The following is a 19,600-nucleotide window of genomic DNA, read 5'->3' as shown; positions in this document are numbered from 1 at the left end:
AATAGTTCAACCCAGGGGAAAAAAGGAGTGAACATTTACTGCATGCAAATCACTGGCACAAAACACACCTAAACCTCACAGTCATTTCTTTTACAGAGCTGAAAGTAAGGGGTTAGCATGTCAGTGGTGCAAAGCAAGTTCAACCTCATGGTCAACACTGCTCAGGGGGAGGAAGGACTATGCATGATGTATTTCACACTACTCATAGCTAAAAAGCAGTAGTAAGAGTCAAGTTTGGTGCTCCCAAACGGGAGCCCCCACTTGCAGCACTGTGTGCAGTACTGGAGTCCTCAGCATAAGAAGGACATGGAGCTGTTGGAGCAAGTCCAGAGGAGGCCACGAGGATGAGCAGGGGCTGGAGCAGCTCCTGTATGGAGCCAGGCTGAGAACATTGGGGCTGTTGAGCCTGGAGAAGAGAAGCTGCGTGGAGACCTCAGAGCAGCTTCCAGTGTGTGAAGGGGGCTGCAAGGATGCTGGAGAGGGACTCTTCATTAGGGACTGCAGTGATAGGACAAGGGGTGATGGGTTCAAACTGAAATAGGGGAAGTTCAGGTTGGAGATAAGGCAGAAGCTCTTCCCTGGGAGGGTGCTGAGGCGCTGGCACAGGGTGCCCAAAGAAGCTGTGGCTGCCCCATCCCTGGCAGTGTTCAAGGCCAGGTTGGACACAGGGGCTTGGAGCAAGCTGCTCTAGTGGAAGGGGTCCCTGCCCGTGGCAGGGGTTGGAGCTGGAGGAGCTTTAAGGTCTTTTCAACCTAAACCAGGCTGGGATTCTATGATACTCACTGCAATTAATTTTGTATGTGTATTTTCAATAGTGCACTTCCATTCTCACCCTCATAATTAAACTCCTTCCCCTCAGCTATCACAGCAGCTCCAGTCACATCCACCTTATCCAAATGCTCTTTAATGGGTTCTATTATAACTAGAAACACAGAAAAACTGCTGCCATTAGGGATCCAAAGGGACAAAGGAATACCTTTAGAATCAACTTTGACACAGAGAAATGGATATCATAGATCTTTTCAATGTGATATACACAAAGATCTATTACTTAAGTGGCCACTTCTTTCAAATATCACTTCTGCTCTCTGCTCTGTTAGAAATGATGCAGAGCTTTGCTTCAACAGTGTTTCCTGACTCTAAAAAAAGTGAATACTAACACAGTGGTCTCTAAATTCCAATAAAATCCATTTGGTATGAGCCAATTTCAGCTCATTATACTTGAAACCAATCAGAAATGGGGTTAACGTTCGAACCACAGTAAGACAGACATTAACTCTATGGCACGGACTTCTCCCTTTTCTTCCAATTAAACCTTCAGTATCAACCTCAAATATGAGTATTATGCCTCAGTCCTCCTTGTAACAACAATTGGGGCATGGGGGAATGAAGTAAAACCAGTTTTAGTTGTGTTGTCCACACACAAGACGTGTCAAATCATACAGGGAACGTACTGCTCTGCTGAGCATTTCCTTACCTCAACGGCTGCATTTCTCCTCCTCAGTAATTCCTAATGCTTTATACACTGATTAAATTAAATCTTCCTTTTTATATATCTATATATATTTAGCTTCAACAAAGCTGTAATTAAAACCAGCCACCTTCCTCTGGTCTGGTACTGGAAGCACAGACTTCTCTAAATACAGAGAAATCAGTGCATCCTCTGAACTTGTTAGGCTGGGCTTACTTGGGTGAGGGATTACTTCTTACTAGCAGTTTACATTTCATAACCCTTTTGTATTTAAATATTTATATTGAACATATTTATATGCAATAATTAGGTAAGGAAGAGTAAAATACTTAATCATAATGCATATATATATAATATGATCTAAATATATAGAATACGAATACTAAATAAGCCTTAAATCTCTTTTAAACATGGAAATACATTCAATAGTAAATGCTGACCCGTGTAAACATCTCTGTCTGTGCACAGAAACCTGTTGAAAGCGAAGTCTGACAAAGCACAGCCTGATTTCCACTTGGGCAGTGATTTCCATTCACTTTCCAAGCCCTGAACACTTGCAGAGCTGAGGAGACATGTCTGGGCACAAGCAAGACTGATGCCCTTCTGTAAGTATAGCTTACATAGCTTCTATCACATAGCCTGATACAAGCTGCTCAGAAACACAAGATATTCTGCATATGATAATGAAAATCATCCTTATTGTCCCAGTTTGTCCATTAAACTTCCCATACCCAAAGAACAAGGGGTGAAACACCAAAAACTTTCCACTGAACGTGCCAAGATGTTGTTTTTCTGCAGCTTCAGTGAGAAACCCCCATTTATTCATGTGAGAAGCTGCCACACACATCAATCTGGCTCCGGTTTGTACTTGCATGCTCAAAGAGGATGAAGGCATCAGTTAACGTCCAGGGGAAACTACGGTCACAGGCTATGTGGATAAAACAACAGGAAAAGGGCCTCAAAAGTTTAGTGTCAGCTTCTTGTTGCCATTATCCCCCTCACCATGGACAGGCTTTTTGGCATCGGGCTGCTTTTCTCACACGATAACAGGCAGTTCAAGGAAAAAAAAACTCTTTTCCAAACAGGAAACAGAGAAAAGCTGGCTCATTTCCTTTGGATTTTGCCCTGTTCTTATGGCCAGGGCTTATCAGCAAGGCATGGGGACAGCACGCTTCAACACAAGAGATTCCTGTGGACTTAATACTTGCTTTGTGGGAGGATGCTGGGTGGTTAAGTTGTCACTACACTGAGTACAGCAGCAGCCCCAGTGTGTGCTGAATGGTTTGTCTTGTGAGGCTAAAGGGGGTACAAGAGACTCCTCTCTGTTCTCCACCTTGCTGCAGTGGCCCAGCCTGATTTGTCAATTCATTTATTGACAGTATTAGATTTAAATGGGAGTTAATGAACGATTTCTTGCTGAACACTTCTGAAGCAAACCATTCCCTTGTAGAGGGACCTGCACAAGCTGGAGAGGTGGGACCATGTGAACCTCATGGAGCTCAACCAGGCCAAGGGCAAGGTCCTGCCCATGGGCTGGGGCAATCCCAGCACAAACCCAGGCTGGGGTAGACTGGATGGAGCAGCCTGAGGAGAAGGACTTGGGGTGCTGGGTGAGGAGAAGCTCCCCATGACCCAGCTTCAGTGTGTGCTTGAGCCCAGAACCCCCCCGTGTGCTGGGCTGCACCCCCAGAGTGTGAGCAGTGCTCAGGGAGGGGATCCTGCCCCTCTGCTGCGTGAAGGGGAGACCCCCCTGCAGCCCTGATCCAGCTCTGGGGCAGCAGAACAAGAAGGACATGGAATTGCTGGAGCAACCTGTACCTGACTCGAGGATTTCATGGCCATCCAGTCAACATTAGTTTTTAGCCACAGCTCTAAATGCAGATTTGAGGTGGAAAATGTAAAACTAGAAGGTACAACAGCATTCAGAGCTTTGCACTGGACTGAGTTCCACATCCACATTGCTTATTCCTCTTGCTTACAATACTCACAATCCCATTCAAGCACCATGAAATGCTCCAAACTTTGACCCCAGTCACAGTGATCAGGTATTCAGCCTGCAGAGTGGCCAGGATTTGCTCTTAGAAAGGATGTGATTAGATGTATTCATCACTCAACTTACATTCCTTTGAGTGCTAGTCTTCAGTGGGAAAATTGTCATGCATAACCCACACAAACTAAAAGCAACTGAATCTCAGCAGATCATCTACAAACAGAATAGGTGGCAAAAGAATGCTTGATCAATGGAACACAATGACTTAAGAATTCATAGCCTGAGCAAATCCCTCATTCCCTTGTACTTATTGATTAATAGTGGTGAATGTCGAACCTGCTGGTGCTCAGCTAGAACCCTGTTAGCTGAGCATAATTCTAGGGATCATAAAGAAGCCTGCAGAGCTTCTTTCTTGCTGTGAGAACTGGTTACAGCACAAGCAGCTGGAAGCTCAGAAACATGCAGGGCCATAAAGAAATGCAGTCATTCTGCAGCCCAAGTGGGTCAGCCAAGTGAAGAAGTCACTGAAGGTGAAGAGGTACTGAGAGTCCTGGAGACATAGAATCATAGAATGGTTTAAATTGCATGGGATGGGGCAGCCACAGCTTCTCTGGGCACCCTGGGCCAGCGCCTCAGCACCCTCACAGGGAAGAGCTTCTGCCTAAGAGCTCAGCTCAGTCTCCCCTCGGGCAGGTTCAAGCCATTCCCCTTGGCCTGGCCCTACAGGCCCTTGGCCAAAGCCCCTCTCCAGCTTTCCTGGAGCCCCTTTAGGTATTGGAAGACTGTTACAAGGTTTTCCTGGAGCCTCCTCTTGTCTGGGCTGAACGAGCCCAGCTCTTTCTGTCGCACACCCCATCCCTGGCAGTGTTCAAGGCCAGGTTGGACACAGGGGCTTGGAGCAAGCTGCTCTAGTGGAAGGGGTCCCTGCCCGTGGCAGGGGTTGGAACTGGATGAGCTTTAAGCTCCCTTCCAACTCAACCCATTCTATGATTATCCTATGAACAACCCATTCACTGCTTTCCAGTCTCCTGAAGTCAAGCAGTACATGCAGCTCACGTGTCTGCTCTCAGACCACACAAGCACCATGTCAAAGAATCATGTAATTTTCAATGTTGAAGAGTTTAAACAAGATGAATTACATCTCTGTTTGACATGGGGAGAGCTCTCTGGATAAAGAACAGGATTAAATTAGTAATAGGGCTGCATTTCATCAGCATGTACTAATAGCTGCCAGTTGTTCTACAACTTCCCTATTCACATTAGAGAAGGAACCAATTACACACACCACTATCTGGAGCTGTGAAATTTTAATTCATGCCCCCAAAAGATTAGAATAGCAATTACAAAGTGCTGTGTGAGTGCAAAAGGGAAGCGTGCGGCTGATCCCCACAAATAACCCCATTAAATCGCTTTTTCCTCCTTTAACTTAAAGTCTCATTGTGGAAAAAGCTTTTTATTTTCATTTGATGTGTCTATCTATATATTATGCATTATTATATTATGAATGATGGAGGTCTGTCAACCTGTTTCCCCAGGTCTAAAATGGAGTCCTAAAAGGATAACGGAGGTGCTCATCCATATCAAGGCCACACTGGATGGGGTAGGACCAGGCTGGATGGGGAGCTTGGAGCAAGCTGCTCTATGGAAGGTGTCCCTGCCCGTGGCAGGGGGTTGGAAGTGGATGAGCTTTAATGTCCCTTCCAACACAAACCATTCCATGATTCAATGGTTCTATGGATTATACATATCTTATGCATTCTGTTGCCACCTCTATGTGAGCGTTAATCCAGCAACCCAAGCTTCATGCAACAAGGACACAAAGGTTAATCATAAATACTACATATACCTCTGCTATTGTCATTCTCATAGCACTGACAGGTGAGGGCTCAATATCCACCAGTTGAACTGCATTAAAACTCTAGATGCAGAGATGGCACAAGGAGGAAAACACACAGCAGTGAAGGTTAGACGGCAGGGCAAAGACAGTTAGAAAGGTTCTGCTCACTGTGTTAAGGACAAGGTTAAACTGTAGGGAAATAACTGATTCTATACAAAGGAGCTGGAAGAAAAATCAAACTCACAGTCTGTTACAATGGAAAGACAAAGGAAATTGTGTTATAGATGTGAGGATGTCTGGAAAAATCACTCTTATGTATCTGTTCAGAGGGTTCTTGAAGTTAATCACCTGGAGATCAAGACACTGCTCTCCAAGTCCTACTAATGAATTCATGTAATAAAAAGCTGCACAAGTTGAACTTTTTTATAAAGATCCAGCCTTATTTTCAGCTGTGATTTCTTAAAATAACTTCAGTAATGTGAGTGGGACATCAACAACCCACTTGTATTAAAGTACGAGCTGGAAATGTATTTATATACTAAGATTTACGCTGTTTTAATGGCATTTGGGGGCAGCACTTACACCAAAACAGTGTTTTCTGAGGGTATTTTGGAATGCAATGCTTTAACAGTGTGCTTTCTGTATCAGCTACTTCTGCTATGTGTCGGTAGGTATTCCTTGAGTAATTTAGAGGTATACGGACACTTAGTTGGCGCAGCATCACACATGATGTAAAACAGTGTTAGTGAGCATTAGGAGAACCTCACCAGCATGATAATAAGGTAACAAAATGTAGTAGGAATTACACTGAAAGCAGAGGAACACAGGACTGGCAGGCACAATCTGGAAGCACAAAAAGATCCTGCTCTTCTGTGGATGACAGGGAGCCTGCTTGATGCTTCTGTTACAATGACCCACCTACTGCCAGCAGAGCCGCTGGACTCAAGGTCACCTTCCTATTCTTTCCCATAAATACAGATGAGGTTAAACCAGAGGGGAACACCAGTGAGCGTTATCCTCGTACTCATTTATAACAGCATTCATCAAAACAGAGCAAGGACAAAGAACTGAAGGAATCCAGGAGGGTTCTTACAGTGTCGCTGTCGCTTGGTTGGAACTGGAAAGGCTGCGGTTTGTGAAACACTGAGTTCTCCTGGAGGAAGAGCTGGAGATTGTAATCCCTCACCACCTGCAAACAAAAAGTGACATTTAGATTCATTCTGTAAACTTAAAAACATGCTGTACAGTGAAATGAGGAAGTGTTTCCAACAGAGCTCCAATCTGCAGAACCCTGAATGCACTACAAGATTCCAGCGGGACCTGAGAGCAGCTCCAGTGCCTAAAGGGGCTGCAGGAAAGCTGGAGAGGGGCTTGGGACAAGGGCCTGTAGGGACAGGCCAAGGGGAATGGCTTGAACCTGCCCGAGGGGAGACTGAGCTGAGCTCTTAGGCAGAAGCTCTTCCCTGTGAGGGTGCTGAGGCGCTGGCACAGGGTGCCCAGAGAAGCTGTGGCTGCCCCATCCCTGGCAGTGTTCAAGGCCAGGTTGGACACAGGGGCTTGGAGCAAGCTTCTCCAGTGGAAGGGGTCCCTGCCCGTGGCAGGGGTTGGAGCTGGAGGAGCTTTAAGGTCCCTTCAACCCAAACCATTCCATGATTCTGGTGTCCTCAACATAAAAAGGACATGGAGCTGTTGGAACAAGTCCAGAGGAGGCCACGAGGATGAGCAGGGGCTGGAGCAGCTCCTGTATGGAGCCAGGCTGAGAACATTGGGGCTGTTGAGCCTGGAGAAGAGAAGCTGTGTGGAGACCTCAGAGCAGCTTCCAGTGTGTGAAGGGGGCTGCAAGGATGGTGGAGAGGGACTCTTCATCAGGGACTGCAGTGATAGGACAAGGGGTGATGGGTTCAGCTGAAATAGGGGAAGTTTAGATTGGATCTAAGGAAGAAGTTCGTGCTGAGGCACTGGAATGGGTTGCCCAGGGAAGTTGTGAATGCTCCATCTCTGGCAGTGTTCAAGGCCAGGTTGGACAGAGCCTTGGGTGCCATGGTTTAGTGTGAGGTGCCTTCCCTGCCCATGGCAGGGGGTTGGAACTGGATGATCTTAAGGTCCTTTCCAACCCAAACCATTCTATGATTCTATGATTCTGTATCGGCCATTAACCCATGGAAAATACAAAGTCAAACTGGGGGAAAGCCACAACTATTGAGTAAGGACTATGTGGTGTCACTGCTGTAAATATATTTCCCTCCTCTTGTGGATAATTTTGTGTGCACAGCTCTCTTATACAGCTGAAATGTCTGATTTTCACACAAATTATTAGTTGCCAGAGCTGAAAAGCCTCTTTGCAGTAAGGCATACAAAATCAGTTATCAAATTCATCTCTTAGGCAATTGCTTTCAGAGGAAACTCTCAAAGCTGCGTTTTGCCAACCCAAAACTCCTTCAGCTCCCAAATTTCTTTAATGATACATTCCAGACAGAGTGACATGTATCCCCAAACACTCTCTTATGTCACAATCTACACATATTTACAAAGAAAACCTCAGTGATGGCAACGTGAAAATAGAGCAGTGCTGCTTGAAGAACTCTACAGAGTATTTCCTGCTTCAGTTGCTGGAAATACAGAAATAACAGCATGAAATTATAAATAGCTATTAGCAAAGTGAGGGTTTAAATGTACAGAAGTATATAATAAGGATGGTGTTTATCCCAAAATAGCAGCGTTGTGTATGAGCACGGATTCTGATTATACTCTATGTGCAGTGGTAAATACAACTTGTTCTCCAATGCAGCACAATGCTGATGCCTGTGTTGCTGGAAAACTGAACTGTAAGAAATGATCTTCAGTTAAAGAAAGTACATGGTCCTCCAGGGTCAATAATGCTCTCATGTGAAACAGTGAAGTACATAATTACTGCACCCATTTGAGCAGTTGGACACAAACACATTCAAATGTATGGAAAACACACAGGGAAGGGCCACAGGGCATCTACACTGGGAATTCCCATAGAGAGAAATTCAGAACGTGCTAAAGGAGGAACCATCTGCAGCTTCAGATGACTCTCAGCACTGACCAGGGCGTGATGATCATCCATGTCATCTCCAGTCATACAACCACGGGGTGGTTTGGGGTGGAGGGACCTTAAAGCTCATCCAGCTCCAACCCCCTTGCCACAGGCAGGGACCCCTTCCACTAGAGCAGCTTGCTCCAAGCCCCTGTGTCCAACCTGGCCTTGAACACTGCCAGGGATGGGGCAGCCACAGCTTCTCTGGGCACCCTGTGCCAGCGCCTCAGCACCCTCACAGGGAAGAGCTTCTCTGACACTCAGCATACGAAAATCACAGAATGGTTTGGATTGGAAAGGACCTTACGATCATCCAGTTCCGACCCCCCTGCCATGGGCAGGGACACCTCACACTAAACCATGGCACCAAAGGCTCTGTCCAACCTGGCCTTGAACACTGCCAGGGATGGAGCATTTACCACTTCCCTTGGCACCCAGTGCCAGTGCCTCAGCACATTCACAAGGAAGAAATTCTTTCTTCTATCCATTCTGAACTTCCCCTGTTTCAGTTTGAACCCATCACCCCTTGTCCTATCACTGCATTCCCTGATGAAGAGTCCCTCCCCAGCATCCTTGCAGCTCCCTTCACACACTGGAAGCTGCTCTGAGGTCTCCACGCAGCTTCCCTTCTCCAGGCTCAACAGCCCCAAGGTTCTCAGCCTGGCTTCCCTGCACAAATGAGCCCTGTTTCTGTGTGGGTGGTTCTGGTAAACACAGAAAGGAATATTATGACTGCACCACAGTTGGAGCCCAATGGCTATTACATGTATTTGGGTTTTTTTCAGCCTTGCAGATGAATTATCCAAGTATCAAAACCATCCTGGAAGTGATCATGTATTTCTGATTCTGGTTGCTTGACAAAGCAAACAAACCATGTTCACGACAAGGCTCCGATCTGTTTTCTCTGTCATGACTAATTCAAAGGAGAACAAATCCCCTAATGTTGTGGTATTGAAGTTGACAGCCAATGATTAAGAGATGATCCAAACTGTTTCACCGGGATTTGATGGGAGGGATGACTAACATGAGTCCACATCCCACAGTGCACAACTCTCAGCTGCCATTTCTCTTGCCAAAGCTGCGTAGTGAGTATAACTGAACATCTCCTGAGAGCTGTTCTATAAAGAATGGGCACTGTGTAAATGCACTCCTGAGAATGCATCCTGGGTGGCAATAGGAAAAATTCCCACCAGGAAAAACAGCTCGTTTCTTTTAACTGAATACCACTCACAAGCAACCAAAACTAATGAGCCTTCAGGCTTGTCCTTATTCTGGAAGAAAATCCTAAGCCTGGGCAATGACATATATGCTCCAAGTATTCAGTTACGAAGGATCATACAGTTCCAACTTACCCTGCTGGAAGTCTCCAGTAGAAATTGGAATGTGTTTTGTACAGCTTGGCATGTCTCTAGTTCAGTCCTGCTGAATGCCATTAAATAATCCTTAAGGTGATCATATACATTCCCATCGAGAGCCTGCAGGAGGGGAAGAATTTAAGAGAATTAAGAAGAGTACTTTTATATGTGATTTATCAGGATTCATATTTTGAGTTTTAAGCTGATCATACAATTTATTTCTAACCCATTCTTGTAGTTTAAACTCAGTCAGGGAATTAGTTCCCTCACTCCCCCCACTTCGTTGCCTCCCCCTAACCATTAAACCTAACCCTAACAGTCACCCATAACCCTAACACTAGCTATAACACTAACCCTAATCCTCACGCTAACAATAACCTGTAACCCTAACACCTCACAAGAATCATAACCCTAACCCTAAACATTACCCAAAACCCTAACCATAAACCTAACCCAAATATTTAACCCTAAAGCCTAACCCTAACCCTACCCCTAACTCCTAACCCTAACCCTAACTTGTAAAATTAAACCTAACATTTAACCCTAACCATAATACTAATCCTAAACCTAACGCTACCCCCTAACCATAACCACTAACCCTAACCCTTAACCCTAACTCCTAACCCAAACCCTAACGTTAACCCTAACCCTAACCTGTAAACCTAACCATAACCCTAACCCTAAACCTTACGCTACCCCCTAACCATAACCTCTAACCCTAACCCTAACCCTTAACCCTAACCCTAACCCTTAAACCTAACCCTAACCCTAACCCCTAACCCCTAGGTTAACCCTTAACCCTAACCCAGGACACCCATGCACCTATACTTATTAGCCTTGGATAGTGTCTGGCGGATGGCATTCATTTTTGACAAGCAGGAATGACAGCGCTTCAGTTCCATTAGATGGCACCACAGAGCATTGTAATATCACCTCCTATGAAATGATTTCCCTCCAGTTGTGTAATATAGCCAGAGCAGAACAGTGAAGTCAGGTCTGGAGAAGAGGAGATGTGATTTATGTCAAGGAAGGCACACAGTAACTACAAGGATACGTATGAGGCTTCTCCTCAAAGCACTTCCTCGCTCCAAATGACATCTCCAAGATGCCCAACATCTTTATCATTCAAATACAGTTATTTGCTGTTAAAACCCACTGATAACAGCTGCCATTTCACATCAGCACAACAGAACTCTTCTGTACACAGAAATCCCCAATACATCACAAAAAGTTATCATAAATTGAACAGTTATAGCAAAGTTCAAGCTCAAAAGCCCTGTTCCAAACCAGAGCTGGAAAATCACATCGCAGGGCCTGGGTTACACATTGGTTTAATGCAAGTTCTGCCTTAAACCTGCAAAACTGTAAGTGAAATGATAATTCCATTTAAATGCTCAACTCTGGATATAGTTATCTACACTGTCTCGATATATTTAATGATACCAGATTTCACAGATATCCATTGGAGTGGTATACTCAGTGAAACAGTGTACATCAGATTTCAACAGAGTCAAGAATGCATTTCTATATAACACTGCATTTGCCTATTTAAATCATCTTGAAAACTCAGGGAGAGAAAAAGGGTGAAATTGTGGAAGCCTACAGCAAAGTCAAGCCCAATGTTAAAAACCAGGCTAACAGACACATGTGAATCAGACAGAAATCAGAGAATCCCAGCCTGGTTTGGGTTGGAAGGGACCTTAAAGCTCATCCAGCTCCAACCCCTGCCACGGGCAGGGACACCTTCCACTAGAGCAGCTTGCTCCAAGCCCCTGTGTCCAACCTGGCCTTGAACACTGCCATCACCCCTCGTCCTATCACTACAGGCCCTGAAGACAACTAACTAACCATTATGAACTAATGAGGAACAAAAGAGGTTGTCCTTCTGCAAGAGAAGTTCCCCCCATCAGCACAGAGTCACAGCAACCACCTGATTACATTAACTGACACACAGACATCCTCACTAAAGGATGCTTGGAGGAAAATAATAGAATTGATTGACTGGAATTCTCGCACCCAAAGAAGTTTTATATCCAAAATCCACTTTATGCTATAGAATTTTCCCCATCCTCCACCTCCCAAGGATAAAGTCCTACCTAGCAAAGGCTGGGTTTTTTCCCCTTCAAGTCTTAGACATTAAACCTGCCTGTAATGTGCCGGTACACAAAATTCCAGAGGTCAGGAAAGAGCCAGCCAGGCCACAGTGCCAAACCAGCAGCAAACATGGGAATTTCCTCCAAGCTCCTCCGGTGGCAGCAGCTCACTCAGCCCTAAGCCATCAGCAACCAGTATCCAAGCCCAGCTTGAAGGGTCAGCAGCTAGGGCGGATCCATGAGGCCCCAGCCATGGAAAAGCTCCATGAAGGGAAGGGAGAAGCAGCGTATGGCTGGGCAAGAGCTATAGGTTTACTTCTCCAGGGTGTTTTAAGTGATGGCAGCTTCATCAAATGCTCTTTTCAGCATCACATATTTAAAAAGAATAATGAAATATGAGCTTATGACTGGGATGTTCTATTGATAAAAATGCCAGGAAATTCCATGAAAAACCTACTGCGACACATATATGCAGGTTCATGGAATCCCAGACTGGTTTGGGTTGAAGGGATCTTAAAGCTCCTCCAGCTCCAACCCCTGCCACGAGCAGGGACCCCTTCCACTAGAGCAGCTTGCTCCAAGCCCCTGTGTCCAACCTGGCCTTGAACACTGCCAGGGATGGGGCAGATGTTCAGCTCTTCCCTGTCTTGGTATAAGACACCTCTACCTGAATTTGTACTGCTAATCCGTAAGGCACAGTCCTAGGTTAGCCCAAGTATTGTTAACACCTCATGAGCTTTTACAAAGCTGGAGGGATGAGCCCACAGCATCACGGTTATAGGAGTGCCCAAGTTACCATCCCATCTCAACAACATTTGATATCACATCAAACACACACTGTCCCAACAGCACGGCTGTCTTATACACAGGGGCATGGAGCAAGCTGCTCTAGTGGAAGGTGTCCGTGTCCATGACAAGGCTTGGAAACGGATGAGCTTTAAGGTCCCTTCCAACCCAAACCAGGCTGGGATTTTATGATTTTATGGTAAAAATGCCAAGATTGGTTGCGCTTCCCCAAAAACCACAATTTGGAGATTTTATGACAGAGCGTGTCTGCTTCTGAAGCTTTTCAGCCCAAACACCAGGCTCGAGTTGTGCTAATACATGTAAATAAATAGCTGAAGCTTGGCAAAGCAATTCTAAATGCTGTTTTGCAAAGCAGCTGTGATTTTTGCCTTCCAGTGTGCTATAAACCCATATTCCAGAGCTCGCCCCCACCTTCCTATAAAGCCCATATGTTCATTTTATGTTAAACCCAGCAGGAGGGTTCACAGCATTTAACTTGAGCCTTCTACAGCCCTGATGCATACGCTGGAGTTTGTCACTCTCGGTTCTTTACAGTGGAGAGAAGTTGGTACTTGTGTGGTGTGATTCAGAGAATCCCAGCCTGGTTTGGGTTGGAAGGGACCTTAAAGCTCATCCAGCTCCAACCCCTGCCATGGGCAGGGACCCCTTCCACTGGAGCAGCTTGCTCCAAGCCCCTGTGTCCAACCTGGCCTTGAACACTGCCAGGGATGGGGCAGCCACAGCTTCTCTGGGCACCCTGTGCCAGCGCCTCAGCACCCTCACAGGGAAGAGCTTCTGCCTAAGAGCTCAGCTCAGTCTCCCCTCGGGCAGGTTAAAGCCATTCCCCTTGGCCTGGCCCTACAGGCCCTTGTCCCAAGCCCCTCTCCAGCTTTCCTGCAGCCCCTTTAGATACATAAGAAAAACCATCAAAGAAAAGCATGTCAAACCACCAGGAACCCCCCCTATCTGTCAGCATGTGGAAAGTGTGTCACAGCCTTTCTCCCTTCATTAATTAAAAGCGGTTTCGATATGATGAAGTTCTTAATTACTGTTAAGAGCTGCCAGATTTGAACTCAGTAAAGGCAACACGATGCAATGCAGGTGTGGTTGGGAGCCAGGAGAAGCCAGGGCTGCATGTGCAGCTCCAACACACGGAGAGCATTCACTGCACAGCAAACATGACATCCCACCAGTTACAGGGCACAGAGCTACCTGCTTACACATTGCTTTCAGTGATAATGTGGTTATTCCTTCTAGAAATGGCGATTAGTGTATGAAGCTGCATATGTTAGTATTAAAACAAGATCTGACTCGCTGAACTATGTGATATAAAGACATTTCCTCTGGGATTTCATCACCTGAATCTCATTCACTTACAAACACCCTGACCCAAACCTCTGAACATCACCATTCATGTTGCGAATACAAAGTCTTTTCAGGTTTTTTGATCAAACAGCTTGAAGGGGGAACTGGAAAAAGAAGGATTTCAAGAAGCCCAGCCCATATTATTCCTCTACAATGGCTTTTGTTCTCTCTCTGAATCTCCAAAGATTAGTAAATCACTCACTGGGTTACAATCACACTGAAATCCCGTCTATTTTTCAACCTCAAAAGGAAATCAAGGTTTTCTTCTTTATTAAAACCCAGATCTGACATCAGTACCAAGACAATACAAAGCACCACACAATTACAACGTCCAAGGGTAGATAAAAGTCAATGATTTATAACAAATAATGTCTTTACAATGGAACTGTCGAGGTAAAGGTGCAAAAATCCTTCCTCACCTGAGTCCAAGCTTTACAAAATACTGGATGAAATCAGGACTGGGAAGAACTGATACTTAACAGCAATGGATACACAAGCAAATTAAAGTGTATTTCTACAGGAAACCCTACACATTAACTCTAATTCACCCTGGGAGGGTGCTGAGGCGCTGGCACAGGGTGCCCAGAGAAGCTGTTGCTGCCCCATCCCTGGCAGTGTTCAAGGGCAGGTTGGACACAGGGGCTTGGAACTGGATGAGCTTTAAGGTCCCTTCAACCCAAACCATTCCCTGATTCTATGATTGCCTAGAAATACATATTTCTAGAAATATATATATAAATATATACAAATATATATATACATATCTAGAAATATACATATATTTCTATAGTCAATATATTTTATATATTCAAACACAGGCATTTATGTTCGTGTATGTTTCTGAACCCCCTAACCCTCTGTGGAACCTCGCTCCTTCCATGACACAACCATCATGGATCAAACCAAGTATCCATGTGAAAACACCCTTCCCTGCATGGGCTGATACAACTCAACAGTTCACTTGAGCTGATTTTGCCTGTGCTGAGCATGAAAAACCTTGGTAAGTGCTTCATAACCTGCCACCACGGCTCTGCCGGAAACAATAGAGCTGATGTTGATGGCAAAGAATTTCCTTACATGGGTGGAGGTCACATAACAAAGTTAGAGCTGACCTTACCCTACCCAGCCCAGAGCCTGAAACTGGGAAGATAAGGAGAAGTTTTAACTGAAGTGAACAAAAATCATTGTGTCTGGGCAGTGCTAACGGTGCTGTGCAGTCAATGGCATTGCAGGAGGGTAATGGGACTTATTTCCCTCTTCAATCAAAGCAAATCCCTATATGAGAAGGGAGATCCCTATCACAGATGTTACCTTCTCTCTATTGCACCTTATTAAAAATGAACATCACATTCTTATACCACCCTGTTCTCATTTGCATCAGAAACCCTGTTTTATCTGTCCCTGATCTGTGGTGGGTTGAAATCAACCTGTAACCCAGTTACAACAGGGACTCGATATTCTACCCTGTATTTCTTTAACACCACTCAAAACATAAATCAGGTATCAGGCATGGTGAGAGGAGCTTTTGGAGTGGTTGTGTTTAAAACTTCACCCTATAATCCATTAACTAAACAGCGTGAGCTCACGGATGGGACAGTCTGGGAATATTGCGTTGGATGATTTTGGGAAATGAGCCTCCAAGTGTTTGAATTTTCACATGCAAATGCATCCTTCATTCAAAAGGAATGCAAAAGGAAAGGTTGGGGTACAAAGAGTAACAGGCATATTTTTAATAGGAACTCTTACTGTTAAGACATCCTTCTGGATCTAGGAGAGGCGAAGCACACAAGTAGTTTGCATGCATTTTATCCCAAGCATAGCAACAGATCATAGAGTCATGGAATAGTTTGTGCTGGAAGGGACCTTAAAGCTCCTCCAGTTCCAACCCCTGCCACGGGCAGGGACCCCTTCCACTGGAGCAGTTTGCTCCAAGCCCCTGGGTCCAGCCTGGCCTTGAACACTGCCAGGGATGGGGCAGCCACAGCTTCTCTGGGCACCCTGTGCCAGCGCCTCAGCACCCTCCCAGGGAAGAGCTTCTGCCTAAGAGCTCAGCTCAGTCTCCCCTCGGGCAGGTTCAAGCCATTCCCCTTGGCCTGGCCCTACAGGCCCTTGTCCCAAGCCCCTCTCCAGCTTTCCTGGAGCCCCTTCAGGCACTGGAGCTGCTCTCAGGTCTCCCCTTCAGGAGCCTTCTCTTCTCCAGGCTCACCCAGCCCAGCTCTCTCAGCCTGGCTCCAGAGCAGAGCTGCTCCAGCCCTCACAGCATCTCTATGGCCTCCTCTGGCCTCACTCCAACAGCTCCACGTCCCTCTTGTGCTGCTGCCCCAGGGCTGGATCAGGGCTGCAGGGGGGTCTCAAGAGAGTGGAGCAGATAGCAAGAATCATCTCATGTTATTTGACAATGAAGGATGGAGCATTTTAAAAACTCATCTAAACCCCAGAAGTAATAAAGTCAACAGCTCGAGTCAGCTGCCTTTGCCAAACTCAGCAGTATTCAGATCAGTGATACAGAACTGCATTTCCCAAGGACATCAAGAAAGAAAGGAAGGAAGGTCAGGAAAACCCATCCTTTTCAGTTAACAGTTACGTGCCATAGTCATTTTCCCTTCAAAATGCTGACTCCTGGTAGTAATTTATTCTAGGCATCAGTATGTCTGAATAGAGAGGAAGAGCTTGCTGCCTTCAAGTCTTTTTCTGCTTAGATTCTCCCATCACTGCAGTTGTTGTCACTGCTGAACAACCTTGTTTTCTCCATTAGAACATTGTAACATAAATCAGGCCTGATTTTGTCAACAAAATGGGACTACTATATATAAATCTCCACCAAACCCAAGATCAAAGCACCAGAAGCATCCCCAGACATCAGCCCTGCAGCAGGCACCTCTCTGCTGATGGGAACCTAGTGCAAGCTTCTGCATTTCTCAGTCTCTGCAGCCCTGCAGGAGCAACTCTGCAGTGTCTGCACCAATGACAACACTGAAGTATGAAGTTAAGGAATCCCAGATTGGTTTGGGTTGAAGGGAGCTTAAAGCTCCTCCAGCTCCAACCCCTGCCACAGGCAGGGACACCTTCCACTGGAGCAGCTTGCTCCAAGCCCCTGTGTCCAACCTGGCCTTGAACACTGCCAGGGATGGGGCAGCCACAGCTTCTCTGGGCACCCTGTGCCAGCGCCTCAGCACCCTCACAGGGAACAGCTTCTGCCTAAGAGCTCAGCTCAGTCTCCCCTCGGGCAGGTTCAAGCCATTCCCCTTGGCCTGGCCCTACAGGCCCTTGTCCAAAGCCCTTGTAACATAGGGAAAAAGGCTTCAAGACGTACAAAGTGTCCATTTAAATGCACAATGGTTGAATAAACTCTGCAAGTTTCCTCCTCTTCTCCCTGAACCTGGGGAAGGAGCTTTCATCACAGCAAACATGGGAACAATAAACACTAGAAGGCAGCAAGGGCCCTGCCTTCTGTTTGCTCACATTCCCATTTGGGGCTCATAAACACATGCTGCACTTTACCCTACCCCAGAGCTTTGTATTTTCTAGTGTCAATGGTTTTGGGCTTGTTTGCAAGTTCTTTGTTTGGTCTCATTAGTCCCTTGGTGATTGTTCTGCACATCATTTTGTTCCTTTCCATTAGGGCAGGGTCATTGTTTTTAATGACAAAACCTTTGTTGCTGGTGAACTGAAGCCTACTCTGAGCACAGAAGACTACAGAATGGCCATCAGGAGATGGCCATCACCCTCTCCCAATCCAAAATCCCTTCAAGAAAAGCATTACTACAATTAATGACAGTATTAACAGAATCATAGTGTAATAGAGATGTGTTGGAAGGGACTTTAAAGCTCATCCAGTTCCAACCCCTGCCATGGCCAGGGACCCCTTCCACTAGAGCAGCTTGCTCCAAGCCCCTGTGTCCAACCTGGCCTTGAACACTGCCAGGGATGGGGCAGCCACAGCTTCTCTGGGCACCCTGGGCCAGCGCCTCAGCACCCTCCCAGGGAAGAGCTTCTGCCTTGTATCCAACCTGAACTTCCCCTGTTTAATCATGATATAACGGGGGGAGAGGAGGGGAAATGAATCAGGTCAAGCTCAAGAAGTGATTTAATTAAAAGGCAGTTTAACATCACCAGAGTTCATTGTGTTCACTTCTCTGTTGAATTTTTTTGCTCATCGCTGTCATATACCAACAGCAGGAGCTTCTAAATTGCTGTCAGCTTCTGGTGAGAATGATACAATCCCTAAACCCATCAATACTGGTTCAGGAATACTGCTTGGAATGTGGGGGGGTTGGTGCCAAGCTTTGTGCTGGGGGTGGGGGGAATCTGTTTAAAAGGAACAAACCTGTCACAGCATTTTTAATTACAGCATCCAGACTAAAAGCCATCCTTCTCCTCCCCCATTGGTGCTAATAGGACTGCATCCCTAAACCGTCAGCACGATTCCTCTGGGAACCAATAAGAACAGACGACTGAAGTAATAAAGCCCAGTTGGCACGTGGAATTCCCGAGTGGTATTTGGGAAACACGGATTAATCTTCAGTGCTGCAATGCAGCTGCTCTACCTTTGGCACAGTCCTGTGATGGTTTTTCCCTGCATTGTTCCAGAGACTTTCTCTCATTGTTGTGTGATTCTATAACGATGACAGTAATCACAGCGCTGTGACTCGCAGCCATTTGCCTTTTCAGGACATGGGGCTCATTGGTGTGGATGACAACAATGCCCTAAAATAGTTTCACTTGTTTTGGTCCTTAAATGTTAGGATGACTGGCAAAGAGTCTTGGTAATCCTTTAGTAAAGTGCCTTGTTAGGACTGAAGGGTTCACTCTATGGAACATGCTCTGCCCTTTGCACAGTATCATAGAATACGGTTGGAAAGGACCTTAAGATCATCCAGTTCCAACCCCCTGCCATAGGCAGGGACACCTCACACTAAACCATGGCACCCAAGGCTCTGTCCAGCCTGGCCTTGAACACTGCCAGGGATGGAGCATTCACAGCTTCCTTGGGCAACCCATTCCATTGCCTCAGCACCCTCACAGGAAAGAGCTTCTGCCTTAGATCCAACCTGAACTTCCCCTGTTTCAGTTTGACCCCATCACCCCTTGTCCTATCACTCCAATCCCTGATGAAGAGTCCCTCTCCAGCATCCTTGCAGCCCCCTTCAGACACTGGAAGCTGCTCTGAGGTCTCCACACAGCTTCTCTTCTCCAGGCTCAACAGCCCCAACTTTTCTGAATGGAGGGCTCACTCTACGAACCATGCTCTGCCCTTTTCCTCCTCTAATTCATATCTTAACATCAAACTGGAACAGTTTTTAATTTCAGTTGGAAAATAACTTCATTATTCTGAATAATGAATAATATTTGTGGTGTGGATTGGACGGTGCAATGTTATCTCTGTAGGACCACATCAAACTTACATCTGTTTGGGGGTAACAATCTCAAATCATAGAATCACAGAATGGTTTGGGTTGGAAAGGACCTTAAGATCATCCAGTTCCAACCTCCCTGCCATGGGCAGGGACACCTCACACTAAACCATGGCACCCAAGGCTCTGTCCAACCTGGCCTCGAACACTGCCAGGGATGGAGCATTCACAGCTTCCCTGGGCAATGCTCAGTTATAGATTAAACTTACTGAAGTCTTTAGTATTGTC

At 45.9% G+C, this 19,600-nt stretch overlaps 1 protein-coding gene across 2 annotated transcripts in view; it reads right to left on the bottom strand.

Annotated features, from left to right (window-relative positions):
• Nucleotides 1–19,600, bottom strand: part of FCHSD2 (FCH and double SH3 domains 2) — a 147,695-nt gene that overhangs the window by 31,954 nt on the left and 96,141 nt on the right. The window contains exons 9-11 of one of the 2 annotated variants that reach the window (XM_057417404.1): nt 9,712–9,834; nt 6,392–6,487; nt 5,308–5,379 (exon numbers count right to left, since the gene is read on the bottom strand). In XM_057417404.1, the coding sequence (XP_057273387.1) occupies nt 5,308–5,379; nt 6,392–6,487; nt 9,712–9,834 (291 nt within the window). The remainder of the gene's footprint in view (nt 1–5,307; nt 5,380–6,391; nt 6,488–9,711; nt 9,835–19,600) is intronic. The other variant, XM_057417405.1, reaches the window with a different exon arrangement.

The sequence above is a fragment of the Pezoporus wallicus genome, unplaced genomic scaffold, assembly GCF_028554395.1.
Source record: "Pezoporus wallicus isolate ANWC-B61680 ecotype Strahan unplaced genomic scaffold, APGP_CSIRO_Pwel_v1 contig_13838, whole genome shotgun sequence".
Taxonomy (NCBI): domain Eukaryota; kingdom Metazoa; phylum Chordata; class Aves; order Psittaciformes; family Psittacidae; genus Pezoporus; species Pezoporus wallicus.
The sequence above is the reverse complement of the archived record's forward strand: the minus strand, read 5'-3'. Positions and strand labels throughout refer to the sequence as shown.